The following is a 17,471-nucleotide window of genomic DNA, read 5'->3' as shown; positions in this document are numbered from 1 at the left end:
AAATTTCTTCACATTTGGCTACAATACAAACACACATATTTTTATGTATTATATTGTGATTTTATGTGATGGACCAATAAAAAGCAGTGCAATACCTGAGCCTCCACCCCAGCCTCAAGCTTTTTAAATCTTTTAACGGGTTCCCTTCCAGGATTGTCCTGAATTTAGCTCCTTCCATCTTCCCACTCTGACTTGCATCCTTGTTCTTGCTGAACACAAACATCCACACAGCATAATGCTGCCACTACCATGTTTCACTCTGAAAAGGTTCTGCTCAGGGTGATGTGCAATGTCAGTTTGCATAAGATTTCATGGCAGGCTAAAAACCAGATTTGGTTTTATCTGATCAGAGCACCTACATCCAAATCTTTGCTGTATCGTCTACAGGACTAGTGGCAAATTGCAAACACAACTTCTTCTGGCTGTTTTTCTAAAATGACTGTTTTTATATATTTTTATTCTTCAGATTATGGATTGAACAGAGCTCTGTCAGATGTTTAAAGCTTGGGATGTTGTTTTAGAACCTAACCCTTCTGGACTACCCTGACATTCAATTTGTCTCAACCCCTCCTGAATCTCTGGTAGAGCAGCATTGTTCCTCTTGGTCCATGCAATACTGTTTCTTTAGATCCATAAAGACAGTGCAGCTTCCTGACCTTCTCTATACTTCCAGTCAAGGTTCTTAGAGAAAACATCACATCTTTAATGCTGGTTCTCTAATACTGCTCACTAATCACTTTTCGTCTCCTTGTTTGGCTGTGAGCTTTATGCATCCGCAGCACCTACAGTTCTCCACTGCTGCACCTCCTAAAACACACTTCATAAAACATTAGAATGTTCCTGATGTGATTGTATATGATACAGTACCATGAAATAGTGTTTGCCGTTCCACAGATTGCTTCTGTTTTTGCTTCAGATCATCAAACAAATGTTAATGTCAGACAAAGATAATCTGAGTAAACATAAACTCTACACTCACCGGCCACTTTATTAGGTACACCTTGCTAGTACCGGGTTGGACCCCCTTTTGGCTTCAGAACTGCCTTAATCCTTCATGGCATAGATTCAACAAGGTACTGGAAACATTCCTCAGAGAGTTTGGTCCATATTGACATGATAGCATCACACAGATGCATCCATGATGCGAATTTCCTGTTCCACCACATCCCAAAGATGCTCTATTGGATTGAGATCTGGTGACTGTGGAGGCCATTTGAGTCCAGTGAACTCATTGTCATGTTCAAGAAACCAGTCTGAGATGATTCATGCTTTATGACATGGCGTGTTATCCTGCTGGAAGTAACCATCAGAAGATGGGTACACTGTGGTCATAAAGGGATGGATATGGTCAGCAACAATACACAGGTAGGCTGTGGCATTGACACGATGCTCAGTTGGTACTAAGTGCCAAGAAAATATCCCCCACACCATTACACCACCACCACCAGCCTGAACCGTTGATACAAGGCAGGATGGATCCATGCTTCATGATGTTGATGCCAAATTCTGACCCTACCATCCGAATGTCGCAGCAGAAATCAAGACTCATCAGACCAGGCAAAAATTTTCAATCTTCTATTGTCCAATTTTGGTGAGCCTGTGTGAATATTAGCCTCAGTTTCCTGTTCTTAACTGACAGGAGTGGCACCCGGTGTGGTCTTCTGCTGCTGTAGCCCATCCGCCTCAAGGTTTGATGTGTTGTGCGTTCAGAGATGCTCTTCTGCATGCCTTGGTTGTTATTTGAGTTACTGTTGCCTTTCTATCAGCTCGAACCAGTCTGGCCATTCTCCTCTGACCTCTGTCATCAACAAGGCCCACAGAACTGCCGCTCACTGGATATTTTCTCTTTTTCAGACCATTCTCTGTAAACCCTAGAGATGGTAGTGCATAAAAATCCCAGTAGATCAGCAGTTTCTGAAATACTCAGACCAGCCCCTCTGGCACCAACAGCCATGCCACGTTCAAAGTCACTTAAATCCCCTTCCTTCCCCATTCTGATGCTCGGTTTGAACTGCAGCAGATCGTCTTGTCTACATGCCTACATGCATTGAGTTGCTGCCATGTGATTGTCAGTCAGTCATCTTCTACCACTTATTCCATAGTGGGTCGCAGGGAAGCTGGTGCCTATCTCCAGCAGTCTATGGGCGAGAGGCAGGGTACACCCTGGATAGGTCGCCAGTCCGTCGCAGGGCGCCATGTGATTGGCTGATTGGAAATTTGCGTTAACAAGCAGTTGGACAGGTGTACCTAATAAAGTGGCCGGTGAGTGTAGTTTGTACTTTGAGTAGTTCTTATATAATAATTTTATTATTTAGGCAGAAAATGTAATCCAAACTAATCTGGTCTTCTGGGAAAATACAATTCCCCACCTTTTAGATTATGATTTCACTGGAATTAACTTTGTAAAATTCATTTTCACTAGCAATACCCTGGCCTAATTATTGCCTGAGCTGTAGAATCAAGACACAGAACCTGTCTGACAACATCAAGTAGGACTAAAAGCAACCCATCAAGCCACAATCTAAAAGAACTCAAGAAAAGATGAGAAGCAAGGTCGGTGACATCTATCAGTCTGGAAAGGGTTAAAAAGGCATTACTATGGCTTTGGCAGGTCAGAGAACCATAGTGAAAACCATTATCCACAAACTGAAAAAAAACATGGAGCAGGACCTCCCCAGGAGACCTCCCAAAATTAGCTCATCCAGGAGTTAACTAAAGAACCCAGAACAAAAACCTGCCCTCCCTCCCTCCCTCCCTCCCTCCCTCCCCTTGGAACATGTTTACAGAATAGGTATAGTTGCTATTGCTGGCAATGGTGGCTCCATTACAAACTGGGCCTAATATATTAAGAATAAGATGTCATCACAGTTCATGTACATGTAAAAGTAGACAGACAAATACTTTTGGTAATATAGTGTATGTGTCATTTCTGCATTATATAAAGGGCAGCTATGCCCTGGTAGCACCTGCTCCACAAAATGCAGCATATCTTGTGCTAAAGCAGATAGATGGTCTCCAGACACTTTCTTATGCTCTCAGGCATCATGCAGGGAGCATACAAAGCTTGGGAGATTACACCTCCCTTGGGGCCTGCCTTCAGAGGCCCAGGGGTAATGGGCATGCAGGGGAGTTTTAAAGTTGTGCATGAGGTGGGCTACATGACGTTAATAACTGAAGATGGACAGTCAGACTACATATTTCTGTGGGGCAATAAGAAGAAGGTGGAAATAAAATGAAGCTATTCCTCCTTGTAGAACATTTTAAGAGATGAATGTTTGCCTCTGCCTCCAGATGGTAGGCTTTCCTCCCCCTCATCGGTTTGTGTTCCTCTTTCTGTGCTTCTTATTGTTGGATCCATCTGGCCCACAGAGCTGTGCAGACTCCAGTGACTAATTTAAGCTTCTTTACCTTCTGATGCGAACAGCATAAAGACAGCTAAACGCAAGAGTTTCAGTCAATCCCAGCAAGACAAAGACACTCCTTTGCTGAATAAGTAACTCTGAATAGGGAACTCTTCTCAGATTTTATCCACACCAGTAACAGACATGATGGTCAAACATTTCAAGTATATTTCTCTAAACATTACTTCAGCTTGGATGTTGATGGAAAGAGGAAAACAGGACATTCACCTTATTATCTCTTGGCAGAGAACATTTTAGCTAAAACAGAAATAATTTCAACAAATTCGCCCATCTGTGATTGGCTAGTCTCATAATTCCTTTGGCTTTCATTGGCTGGATAACAAGTCTAAAAATCTGCTCCTGATTGGCTGAGTTTGTCTAATGAAAAGGTTTATTTTTCTGAGTATGGGATGGAACTGCAGAAAGAAAGAACCAAGATTCCTTTCAAGCAAGCAATGATCCAAATGAGTCCAGGACCTGGACACTCTGGACAGTCTATTTAGTAGACAATCTAAACATTTATTTGTCTGTAGGCTGTGCTGTATCTCTTTATTGTCTAGTGACGCACTGTTAGACACCATTGAATTTCCTTTGTGATTCTGAAGTGTGCCTGTTTTGGCTTATTGGGTTTCTAGGCTGGTCCTTTTTTATTAAGAGCCGGGTTAGACCGACCCCAAGAGGCAGAACCGCCAGGACAACCAGAAATCTTTGTCAGAAAGCTGGGGTGGTGAACTTCTTCAAAGCTACCTTTGGCAGGTGTATTCACTGCGGATGGATGAGCTCATCCAGTGTTTTTCCACTATCCAAATGCTGTAATATACAGAATTTATGATTAACTCAATGACTGCAAGGTGTGCTGGTCCTGTTCATGCAAAACAATCCCGTATCATTAGCCTTCCAACATTATGCTTTACATTGTGGGCAGGTGTTTGTGATTTCCATGTGGATGACACCTGAATTTGTTTCTTTAAAATAAGAGTGTTTACATCAACAAATGTCTTTGCTAATGTAAAATGATGAACTGATTTGTGTGGAAATGGCAGATATGTCCAAGACTGGGTGTAAAATGACTGTAGATAGCCTATACAGGAATGTAGCACCAGTTATGGAGGTTTATCTCAAACAAAAATGATGAAACAAAAACAAATGGAACCCTGTTCAATGAATTTAGTTCAAACTGATGAACTGTTGTTGAACATGAATGTATTTGTTTTTGTGAACCTGAACTTTAAGAGAATGCTTGTGAGATGTGAATCTGTAGAACGTTGACAGAAATTGAATCATCCATGGATAATAAAACCAAGCATATTTTCTATAAACACCAATAATCTACTTCAAGTACCTCATAATAACACTTAACATTATATCGTCTTAAGGAGTATTTGGGTGAGTTGAGAACAAGGAAATGTTAGGCTTTCAGTTCAGATGGACATGGAGGACTGGTTGCTAAGATCCATGGAATACGGGTGCCTGTGTGGTATTGTTCCTTTAGAGGCAGAATGAAAGAAGTGAGCTGAGATTGATGAGAACCGCCAGTTGTTCAGGGTCTCACTCAATAGGCTTCTGTGTTGCTTTTGTGGAGTTGAATTATTTGCCATCACAGCATCAATGAAAAGGCAGTGAAAAAACTTTGGAACCACATCTGCATAGATTAGCAGAGTTCGGGTCATAGGATTGAACCTGTGGTTGCTACATTTGTTATTTGAAATATCCTAAAAGCAGGCTGTAGCATGAACTTTAGTCATATCTGTCTGCTCATGCCTGTATTAGACTCCATAACCGCAGCACAATGTAAACATTACAAGTATTTTGGGACATCTGCAAGCCAAAAGGCCAGAGCTGCAGACATGATTATATGGTTGAAGCAGGAGCAACAGACTGAGAGATAAACACTGAACCAAAAGCTTTGAACTTTAAAAGTTCAATTACACCTCGACTCCCAGCAAAATGAACAGTTCCAAGACAGTAGCAGAGTTCGAGCAGGACTGGCCACACACGTAGCTCATTCAATAAAGTTCAACAAAGCAGGGCTGAAAACAGGAAAAGTGTACCACATCAGAGCTTCTAAACAGCAAGGCAGGAGCGTCTCAGGCATTAAGCCCGAGGTAAACACAGTCATTTTATTCTGCTTTAGGAAGACTTACAGTTAATCAGGGGAGGATTTAAGATGTAGTAATCGGCCAAAAGTGACTGGACCTGATGAACAGCATTATGCCCCACAGGTGTATCCTTATACCTCCCAGAACCAGAACAACCCACACTGCTAACTCTGCTTTCCTTCTGAGAAATTGCCTTATTTTTTTGTTTGGATATTTTTGCATTGGTGTTTTTGGTGAATAACAATTTCAATAATTACAAATGTACTAATTTCTATTTTTGTTCATTAAATTTAACGTTTGCAAATCCTTAAACTGACCATATACAGTGTCTATACCTTTAGTAAATTTAACAAGCCATCATCCTTATGAAGAACCTTCAAACTAAATTCTCTGTTTCAACCTAAATGAAAATGGCATGCATGTATACAACACAACACTTTTCCTCACCTAAAGAACTCTTGGCTTAAAGAAATCAGCAGCTGTTCCGCTAAGGAAATGCATCCATTACATGTCTGCTTGTCTATAAAGACAGCTTCCTGAGGCCATTACTGCATTATACAATATGTAATAGCTGAAATATTAGGTTTGGGTGCTTACATGTACAAGCTTACAGCCCAAATGTAAAGGAGATGGTCATACAGCAGCGTGCAAAAGTATTCATGTTAAAATCACAAACCTCAGTGTGATTAATTCGGATTTTACAACAGAAGAAGTGCAGAATTAGGAAGGGAAAATTTTTACAAAGACAATCTGAAAAGTGTGTCATGCATTTGTATTCAGTCTGGAATTTATTTAGGGGTACCAAGTAAAGGTACTTGGTACCCCTAAATAAATTCCAGTACAATCATTTTCCTTATCAGGTCACCTACCCCATAATTAAAGTCCAGCTGTGTGTAATGTAATTTAAATATAAATCCAGCCGTTCAGAGGTTTGTTAGTAGAACATTAGACAACATGAAGAACAAGGAACATAGCAGACAGGTCAGGGAGAAAGTTGTAGAGAAGTTTATAGCAGGGTTAGGTTCTACAGCTCTGAACCTCGCATGGAGTTCTGTTCAATCTGTCATCTGAACATGGAGAGGATGGACCAACTGCAGATCTACAAAGACATGGAGGTCCACCTAAACTGAGAGGCTGGGCAAGGAGAGCATTAATCAGAGACAGCCAATAGGCCCAAGGTAACTCTGGATGAACTGCAGAGATCCTCAGCTCAGGTGGTAGACTGAATGACAGAGCAATAACTTTTAATCTTATACTCCACGAAACTGGCCATTATGGAAGAGTGGTGCAGCATGACGAAATGCACAGAAATAACTCTGAACGTACATGACTCCCAAAAAGTTAGGAACATTGGGCTTTTGGGTGACATTTCAGGATGGAACTGAAATGCACTCTAACCGCTACAGGGGAACTTAATGTGACCTTCTCTAAACTCTTGAATGGATATGTCGAACTATTCAATGTTTCAGTACTTTTAACACAACTTGCTGTTCTCTAACAAAATGTGTACAGTATGTTCATATTTTATCATCATGAGACCAAGACGTCTTGAATGGCAGCACGTCTCTCTAGCTCCCAAGGTTGTGTGTTTTATTTCATTATTTGTTTTGCAACTAGCAATGATGACAACTTTAGACAGAGTTGTATACTCGAGGCAAGCCCTAATTGCCTTCTGATGGATTAAGCAAGGCGACAAACACTCGATCCCGGTTGGGCTGCCATTATGCGGCTCCCTGGGAGCCAGAGTGGCAGGCTGTGGAATTCGAACCAGGGTACCTGTGGCCTCTCCAGGACATAAATGCCCTGCTCTCTAACCACTAGGCCACCCCTTTACCTTTCCAGAGAGCTGGCCACGATGCTGTCGCTAGGGTACAGACCCAGCATCCTGATGAAATTATTCTGAGATCTGGGGACTTTCCATCTCTTGGGCTTTGTGCAGTTTGTCAACTGCCCCACTAAGGAAATAAGCCTCTGGACTTACTGTATGCAAATGCCAAGGAGGCATACTTTGTTTCAGCCCTTCCACCAATTGGCAGATTAGACCACAACCTGGTTTTTCTTCAACCCATCTATACGTCTTGTGTACTGAGGCAGCCGGTGACCACCTGTACATTTCGGAGGTGGACACCAGAGCTCTGAGACCCTTAAGTCTTGCTATGGGTGCACAGACTTGGAAGTGCTGCAGGACACAGAGGAAAATTGGGGGGACACAGACATCAATAGGACAGTGGATTGCTTTACCATCTGTCTGACCTTTTGCATAAATGTTGTACCTGCAAGGACTGTGAACTGCTTTCCCAACAACAAACCTTGGTTCACCTGGGACATCAAGAAACTCCCTAAACAGAAAAAGGCAGCCTTCATGGTTGGTGACAGGGGACTTCGCAAAAAGGTGCAGCAAGAGCTAAATAGGAGCCTGATATGGGCCAACCTGGACTATAAGAGAAGGGTGGAGAGGAAGCTACAGCTTATCAACATTGGAGAAGTGTGGAAGGAATGAACATCATCACTGGCTATAAGCAGAATAACAGCTGGGCTGTGGGTGGCCTGGACAAGGTCAATGAGTTTAACATGTTCTTTAATAGGTTCGACTTGCAGTCGACTGGGATGTTTCAGCACCCACTGCTACTGCCACACCATCCCCTTCACCCCTTCCTGCTGATGTTTTTCAACCTTTCCCCCATTTTTCTTTTTTTTACCACCTTCTCCTTACAGCAGATCCATTACTGTAACTGCCCCCCCTCACCTGCCACCCCCTGTCCCTCACATTGGAAGAGGTGAGGGCAGAGCTGAAGAGACTGCGACCAGGTAAGGCTGCTGGCCCTGATGATGCATATCACAGATTGTTGAAGGCCTGTGCTGACCAACTGGTTGAGCCGCTTTGGAGGCTCTTGCACTCCAGCCTACAGATGGCAAGGGTCCCAGTCCCGTGGAAAAATCATGTCTAGTGCTGGTACCCAACATTCATGTCAATACCTCTCAGATTAATGGTTTTTAGAGTTAAACAACATTGGGTGTTTTTACCTGTAGTATAGGAGCTCAGATTCCAGTTGAAGAACGTGCCTCTGCAGCGCTGGAACATGATTGGCCTTTGATTCCAGTTCCTTAACTTTCCCCAGTCCGCTAAGCAGAGCCTGCCTGGCCTCCTCCACCTTCCTCCTCATGCTCACCTGCTCCCTGTTCAGAGCTCTGTTGCTCTCTTCCAAAGCAGCAATGGTCTCTTTACAGCTCCACAGTTCCTGCTCCAGTCTGTGGTTACACAACATGGTCTCCTCCATCTGCTGTTCTCTGGAGCTACGCAGATACTCAATCTCATGCATGATGTTCTGCAAGCTCTTAAGATTGCTGTTAGAGCTGTTATTTAGCTTGGTGTTGACCATATTCTTCTGGGCAGCCAGTTTCTGCTGGGAAACAAAAGACCCTTCTTCTGGTTTGTGTTTGAAGTGACTTTTCCAGAATCCAACCTAAAGGGAAGGAAGATATGAAGAGACAGGATTAAGATAATCCCCCTAAACTGAGTAATACTGAACTAAAACGTGATTTTTTTGGTTGCCTGCTGATATGGAAATAGCCTCATAAAAAGTTTGCTCACTTAATGGTTCAAATTAAACTTAACTCTAAACATGCAGGACAGTCGTGGGTATGTAAATAGAACATCAGGAATGGGCTTCAATGGGCCTAAATGGTGGCTACAACTGGAGTGATAGTGTTACAGGTACAGTAGTTGCTTGAGCATCCAATAGTCAGTCAAAGCAGTGAGAGAAGGTCAGGGAACACAGGAATACCTCAAGACTTGCTAAAAGTTCCATAGTGTTCACAACGAGGGTTTGCAGAAGAACAGGTTATCGTAACGGGCAACTAGCCAGCATGTGGGGTGGACTGACGTCACAGCAGCCCAGTGATAAGATCAGTGGGTTCGTGTGGGCAGTCATCCTGCACAGTGCTGCAGAGATCCAGCTGAAAGCTGAAATTTATTTTGTAAATTAGTCCTCTTAGTCTGTCTGGAGCACACTAGTTTCTGCTTACTATTTTTGGGCCTTTTGCAAGATTGTATGATATTTTATAAGCATATTATAAGAGTTCTACCAGACGTTTGTCTTCCATCTGGCCTATGACCTCCTGGTTGCAGCTGTGTTTGACATCTACATGTGCAGATTAGAAATGGGGGACGTTGTGACTGTGTGTGATAGAATGAGCAGTAACTCCCTGTGTTTCTATAACCATCTGATTGTTCCACATCTTACAGAGGGCAGACCTCTGTGGAATCTGTAACCTAAGATAGCTTAATAAAAGACACAAACACAACCATTTGGTTTAAGCATCTTTTGCTGATGGCCTTAAAACAAATCTGCCTCCACAGAATATTTACATATGTCACCATTCAGGATCTCTGCTGCCTGTTGTCGACATGCCAGCTCCTAACCGGTCCAATCATTTCAATACTCATCACCAGGGTAACGGTCATTCTAGCCTTAATAAAACTGTATATGACCAACAATCTGAACGACACCCTGCTGTCTCTACATGCTCTTCCAGGAGGAGTGAATGCTGCAAGTCACTGACTGGATGCAATCTGCTGGGTTTCCTTAGAAAAACCTTAACTAGTTTGAATAATAAACTGAATCTGACTGCACTATTTGATAGTTAGGATTAATTGGAATGTATGTACCCAACTTGGAATCTGTTTAATTCGATTGAAACAGCTCTGAAGGTGCCTTGAGACGACATGTGTTGTGAATTGGCACAACATAAACTGAACTGAATTGAATCTTAGAGTTCAATCAGTACAGGTCCGAGCTACACACAACACAATAAGTGGTACATTTCTATATTCCAAGATACAGTAAACCAGGTAAGATGTTTCTCCTCACTTAGCTGAGGCCTCTCAGTAGATGCTCCATGTGCCTGTGTAGAACTACAGCTAGCCTGAAGCCACAGGTTCTCCATCTGGGTCAGCCTGTGCTTTAAGCAGTTGGGTTTAGGTTCTTGGTGTTTTGTTCATGAGTGGGGCTAGAATGGAGCAGGAGATGGATAGCCTAATGTGGGCATTGCTCTGGTCTGTTGTGCTGAACAAAGAGTGGAGCCAAGAAGCACAGATCTTGATTTACCAATCTGTCTATGATGTTCAGACCCTCACTTATGGTCATGAGATATGGATCATGACCATAAGTGACAAGATCCCAAATACAAGCAGCTGAACTGACCTCAGTTCAGCTGCTTGTATTTGGGATCTTGTTCTTTTGTTCTTTTCTTATGTGGGGTGGCTGGGCTCAGTCTTAAAGACAGGATGAGGAATTCCATCATCTGGGGACGGACTTGGAGGGGAACTGCTGCTCCACCACACCAGAAGACTCATTTGAGGAAGTTAGGGTATCTGATCAAGATGCCTCCTATGTGCCTCCTTTTAGAGGTTTTTGGGGATGTCAGTCACACTGCAAGGACTTCCTGGGAGAGACCCAGAACTTAATAGGACTATATGCCCCTTCTGGCCAGGGAACACCTTTGGGTCTCTAAGAATAAACTAGAGAGAGCAGCAGGGGAGAGGAGAGACAATTTATTTTTAAAGGGTTATATATTGTAGATAAACCCATTTAAAAGCAGTTGACATTTCTAGAATGGCCATGTTGAGACCCACAGCCATGGAAGCAACATTAAATCTCCGGTACAAACTTTTTAGGAATTTTCAAAATAAATTGCATTTAACCGACTTCCAGCAACTTCATGGGTGTTCTTCCCATGATGTCACTGTATAAAAGCACCCCCCTTTCCAATGGTCCGATCTCTACCTCCCGGACACCGCTGAGAGACTGGCCAGAGAGGCAGCGCGCTAATGTCTCTTTGCTGGCAAACAGACTTAAACTCTTCAAACTGGATCCAAGGGTGTCACACGATCATCGATCATATGCACTAAGTTAAGTACTGATGACTTACTGTTGAAAGAATCCGGTATTCATTCATAAAAAGGGGTCAATTAAGGTATAAGCATTGCTTACTTTCTCTCTGACGCCAGCAGAAGCAAACTGTCCCAGAGGAGTCCCAATAGAGAAGCTGTCTCTACAAGCCGAGTGAAGCGGTTTTCCCTGCCTGAGAGAAGGACAACAGGAGCTGCATCACCATGGTAACGTGCAGTTTGGTCGGCCCGACAGAGCGGCCGCCAGCCACTGCTCCAGAGGTCAGCTGGAAGCTAACCCATTGTTCACAGAGCTCTCTTCAAACTTCGTCGTCTCCCGGACAACTCCTCAGCATGGTTCATGAGGTTAGGTTTTGGGCAGAGAGTAATAGAGAGATATTTAGGATGAAATGATCTGAACGTTTTTCATTTTATGAAGTTTGGTTTTGTTTGTGTTGAACTCAGCTATCTTAGTACTAGCAGGCTATCTGCTCAGCATACGTGTTCAGGTTGTGTTCTGTGTTTGTGGGTTTTTAAAGTTACATGCCTACCTACCTGTGTATAGATGTATGAATAGGTGTGGATTATGAGTGGGGCTGGGAAATATGGCTCTAATGTAAAGCACTTTGAGTGGTCAGTATGAGTAGAAAGCCGCTATACAAGTTAGTCTTTTTACCACTGTGGGATGGGGCCCCAATGGGGCTGAATTTGTAGCGATTTTCTACTCAAACTGACAACTCAACTCAAACCGCTTTATATTAGAACCACATTCACCTAGGCGGACTCACATTCACACCTTTATGCAGATCGGTAGGCACAGTGGTGCAAAAAGTGGGTATGCGCTATATGCTGCCCCTAGGGGGGCTGAGCTAGATGAGCTGCCGAAGCGATGGTGGAGAAATTATTTTTTAGTTGACATTTTCTGTATTTACCAGCTGTTAATGCATGTGTAAATGATATGATCAATAACAGAGGCACACCACTGAAGATGCGCCCATCCGCTCCTTCACCTCCCCTCCTGTGCCCCTCTCTCCCCCTTTCATTCCCTCCTGCCCCCCACACAATGTAGGCTCTCCAATGTGCGCCCCCTCGAGAACCAGCTGGAGCGCGATTGTTTTAATTTGAATCGCGTTGTCATCTAAGGACAGGGAGGAAAAGATGGAGAGGCAGAAAAGAAAGGTCTTGGGGGCAAAAAACATAAAACGGAAGAGGAAGAAGGATAAAGATGTACGGATGAAGACAAAGCTTTTCAATGTGGTTGAAAGACAGTTGGTAAGTTATGTCAATGTATTAAGAGGAGGATGGTAAATATTCAGGTTAGCTAAAACTACTACTAGTAAAATGACAGGTTACTGTTGTCTGGCAACTCTATACTGATCAGTACAATAAAACAGATCATGACAAGAAAAATAAAAGAATGTGTTTGTGGTTATTTGGTTGGTTAGACAGTAATCATTTGTTTAACTAGATTATGAATCATAAAACAGATAAATTATAGAACCTAGGAGTGACACACTTGAGTTTATACGTCTTCACTGGGATATAACACTACAGTGCTGTTGTGATGTATCTGTGATATCATTAAAATTAAAATTCCATGTTTTTATATGTGGTTTGACTGCAGTATTTTTCATGTAATTCAGCTGTCAGGATGGAGAGAAAGAAAAGACGAAGAGAGAGAAAGAATCAGGCCAGGCAGGGGAAGGCGAGATGTTGGTCTAAGTGTAGGAAGCAAGTGATTAATTTTAAAATAATTTCTATGTTGAAAAAGTACATTAGTAAGATGTGTAAAAAAAATGTAAAGCTATTAAATAATGCTTGTTTGACCACATGACTTAGCAGAGAAGAACACAGGCAAGGGGTGAAGCATTCCTACCATGCCTCTGATGGTTGCATCTGCTCAGAGATCCTTTAAAAGGTGACCTTTATAGCCTACTTTCTTTTCAAATTTTGGGATAGGCCTATGGGCTATACAAAACATGTTAATTACATTTTTCACACAAAATTACTCTCAGATAATGAGATTTCACCTCCTCAGTTGCCCTTTTTTTGAGCTCCTGTCAGAATGAGCTGTTTTAGGGCTCTGTCACTTTTATTCAAATTAACTGTAACTGGCAGGCCAGCTGACAGCTTTGCCAGGGCCCTGTCCTTTTGTCTGCGATTCCCTTCCTGAACTTGTTCCAGCCTCATCCTCAGATTTCTTTTTATATTTACACATAAAATCCCTCAAGCCTCTGGTCATCTTCTCTTTTTCTCCCTCTTTTCTTTTCTGTGTGCCGGACTTCTGAAAACCCGACATTCTGTAAATTAGCTTGAGCAGCGAAACGAACTTCAAAAGAAAACATACTACATACAGTACAGACCAAAAGTTTGGACACACCTTCTCATTCAAAGAGTGGTCTTTATTTTCATGACTATGAATATTGTAGCTTCACACCGAAGGCATCAAAACTATGAATTAACACATGTGGAATTATATACTGAACAAAAAAGTGTGAAACAACTGAAAATATGTCTTATATTCTAGGTTCTTCAAAGTAGCCACCTTTTGCTTTGATTACTGCTCCACACACTCTTGGCATTCTGTTGATGAGCTTCAAGAGGTAGTCACCTGAAATGGTTTTCCAACAGTCTTGAAGGAGTTCTCAGAGATGCTTAGCACTTGTTGGCCCTTTTGCCTTCACTCTGTGGTCCAGCTCACCCCAAACCATTTCGATTGGGTTCAGGTCCAGTGACTGTGGAGGCCAGATCATCTGGCGCAGCACCCCATCACTCTCCTTCTTGGTCAAATAGCCATTACACAGCCTGGAGGTGTGTTTGGGGTCATTGTCCTGTTGAAAAATAAATGATGATCCAACTAAAGGCAAACCGGATGGAATAGCATGCTGCTGCAGGATGCTGTGGTAGCCATGCTGGTTCAGTATGCCTTCAATTTTGAATAAATCCCCAACAGTGTCACCAGCAAAGCACCCCCACAACATCACACCTCCTCCTCCATGTTTCACGGTGGGAACCAGGCATGTAGAGTCCATCCGTTCACTTCTTCTGCACCGCACAAAGACACGGTGGTTGGAACCAAAGATCTCAAACTTGGACTCATCAGACCAAAGCACAGATTTCCACTGGTCTAATGTCCATTCATTGTGTTATTTAGCCCAAACAAGTCTCTTCTGCTCGTTGCCTGTCCTCAGCAGTGGTTTCCTAGCAGCTATTTTACCATGAAGGCCTGATTCACACAGTCTCCTCTTAACAGTTGTTCTAGAGATGTGTCTGCTGCTAGAACTCTGTGTGGCATTGACCTGTTCTCTAATCTGAGCTGCTGTTAACCTGCAATTTCTGAGGCTGGTGACTCGGATGAACTTATCGTCCGCAGCAGAGGTGACTCTTGGTCTTCCTTTCCTGGGGCGGTCCTCATGTGAGCCAGTTTTTTTGTAGCGCTTGATGGTTTTTGCGACTGCACTTGGGGACACTTTCAAAGTCTTCCCAATTGTTCGGACTGACTGACCTTCATCTCTTAAAGTAATGATGACCACTTGTTTTTCTTTACTTAGCTGCTTTTTTCTTGCCATAATATAAATTCTAACAGTCTTTTCAGTAGGACTATCAGCTGTGTACTGTATCCACCTCCTGCACAACATAACTGATGGTCCCAACCCCATTTATAAGGCTTGAAATCCCACTTATTAAACCTGACAGGGTACACCTGTGAAGTGAAAACCATTTCAGGTGACTACCTCTTGAAGGTCATCAACAGAATGCCAAGAGAGCAGTAATCAAAGCAAAAGGTGGCTACTTTGAAGAACCTAGAATATAAGACATATTTTCAGTTGTTTCACACTTTTTTGTTCAGTATATAATTCCACGTGTTCATTCATAGTTTTGATGCCTTCAGTGTGAAGCTACAATATTCATAGTCATGAAAATAAAGAAAACTCTTTGAATGAGAAGGTGGGTCCAAACGTTTGGTCTGTACTGTATATCTAAATATAGATATAGAGTTTTTTTTATTTACTCTAATATTAAATAGTTTTCACACAAATTATAAAACATAAAATATATATATATTTTAAATTACTTCTGCCTATAATTTAGGGGTCAGAATCTCAGTTTTGGGCTTCCCCACTGTTCTGGGCTCGGGACAATTGACCCGTTGGTCCCCCCCTACTAGGGGGCGTGGTAACTGGTTATTTGTAACATAAAATAAAAGCCTTTAATTGTAACCTTGTATATTCTATGTTCAAGAATAAGTAAGATTTATACACATAAACATAAAAGAAAACGTCCTGCTTTGCGGGTGGGGGTTGGAGGAGCGTGTAATGTATCCACCCCTGGCAACTTGAGGTTAAGTGCCTTGCCTAGAGGTACACCGACCCCGCAGCTTTCCGATTGCAAGACGACTAATCTTCCCTAAAGTTTTAGAGATGTAGGGTCCTATCGAGGTGCATTAGCTAATGTTTTTTTTTTAAAACCATCCATTAAAATGATCCCAGAGTAACGTCCAAGCCTCTCACCTGCAGAGCTAAACAGCGCGCATCACTGCTCTGCAGCGCGGCTCTCATGTCCTCAACCAGTTCCCTAAGACTTGCATTCTCATCCTCCAGTTTGCCTATCCGGTCCTCCGCCTCCTCCAGAGCCACGATCTCCTCGTAGCACTCCCTGCTGCAGGAGCCGGGAGAGCCGAGCCTGCAGCCGAAGGCGTGGCGCTCCACCTGGGAGGGAGAGGAGCAGCCGCTCGCCCCAACTGAAAGCAGCGTCTCTCGCCGCTTCAGGGGGCTCCTCAGACGGATCTGAGTCTCGATGTGTTCGCTGTCCTTCCCGACCAGCAGGCGGCCGTTTTCATACTGGGACCCCGCCTTGGTGCTGAAGTAACCGCACAGCTTCGCGTGGAAGTGCCTGAAGCTGAGCTCGCTGGGTAGGTTGTCCAACACTCCTGCAGACTCCTCCGATTCGGAGTCCTGGCTTAGTCCCAGAACTTCGCACAAGACGTTGAAGTCCTCCACGGGGATTTTCCCGAGTCCTTGATAGTCCAGGTGGTGGAAGATCTCCTGCAGATACTGATCCAATCCGGTGGCCAGGACGATGATTTCGTTTTCTACTCCCCGGTCCAGTCCGTAATGGTAAGCCAGAGTGCTCACGATCCACTGTGTTCTGCGCGCCGGGCGGCTGTACGGGTCAGAGGAGTCTGAGGAATCCATTGTTTGGACCGAACAGCATGTCCACAAACGAAGCAGCTCACTATGATTCCTTCTGCTCTGCGCAGCAGCCCGGAGCCGAACCGAAGCCAGATCTGAATGAAGCACTGCCCCCAACATCCACAGACACGCTGAAAAAGAGCGATCAACCTTTAATTAAAAACCGCCTCGAAACAAATGGCACCAAGTTTCTAGATTTAAAACGTCCTGCTTGACACAAAGTGATTCACTCTGGTCAGTCATAATCAAGTTGAATTCACTTCTGTTAACAATTACAGCGATTTCAAATACACGTCACTTCCACCACAACCTTATTTACTTTAACTTTAGTTTTTCACAGACAAGGCCAACCCTGAATTTATATCCTGCTAATTAGAAATACAACATGAATTAGACTTTTTAGATTAAATTAACTAAGCAAATCTTGTTCTAGTAAACAATTATACATTTATTTTATTTACAGCCATAGAATGAAAATGCATTTCATGCTCTACACTTTATTCAGAAAAACAAATACAAAGCACTGCTTTTAAAAAATTTGATCTGAAAGTCTGAAGCAGCATTTGGGGCCCCAACATTGGGGAACGTGGGTCACCCACAAGGAAGTTGTTAATGATTGAGTTTAATCTCATGTAATGTTTTAAAACTGCAATCAGCTACAAAGAGTTACAACTAAAGATTGCATCATAGACCAAAAATAATATGTCTCTGAGATTTTTAGAGCCTTCTGCATATTGCAGAGATTGAGCTAGATGCCCTTAGGAGAGGAACCTCTCTCTGGTATCCATTGTCTGAATTAATCCAATCTTCAAATTTCCTTTTTAAATGCTACTGTTGCAGTTACAGATTTGTTGTAGCAAAATTCCACTTAAATGTTTTAATGGACCTC

At 42.9% G+C, this 17,471-nt stretch overlaps 1 protein-coding gene across 2 annotated transcripts in view; it reads right to left on the bottom strand.

The window, feature by feature from the left end:
• efcc1 (EF-hand and coiled-coil domain containing 1) overlaps nt 1-16,852 on the bottom strand; it is a 28,669-nt gene extending 11,817 nt beyond the window's left edge. Inside the window, exons 1-2 of one of the 2 annotated variants that reach the window (XM_047346483.1) lie at nt 15,902-16,852; nt 8,525-8,964 (exon numbers count right to left, since the gene is read on the bottom strand). In XM_047346483.1, coding sequence (XP_047202439.1) covers nt 8,525-8,964; nt 15,902-16,702 — 1,241 coding nt within the window. In that variant the 5' untranslated portion in view covers nt 16,703-16,852. The remainder of the gene's footprint in view (nt 1-8,524; nt 8,965-15,901) is intronic. The other variant, XM_047346484.1, reaches the window with a different exon arrangement.
• Between the last annotated feature and the right edge of the window lie 619 nt (nt 16,853-17,471).

Source organism: Girardinichthys multiradiatus, chromosome 20 (assembly GCF_021462225.1).
Source record: "Girardinichthys multiradiatus isolate DD_20200921_A chromosome 20, DD_fGirMul_XY1, whole genome shotgun sequence".
In the NCBI taxonomy this organism is placed as follows: Eukaryota; Metazoa; Chordata; class Actinopteri; order Cyprinodontiformes; family Goodeidae; genus Girardinichthys; species Girardinichthys multiradiatus.
This window is presented reverse-complemented; position numbering and strand designations above follow the sequence as displayed.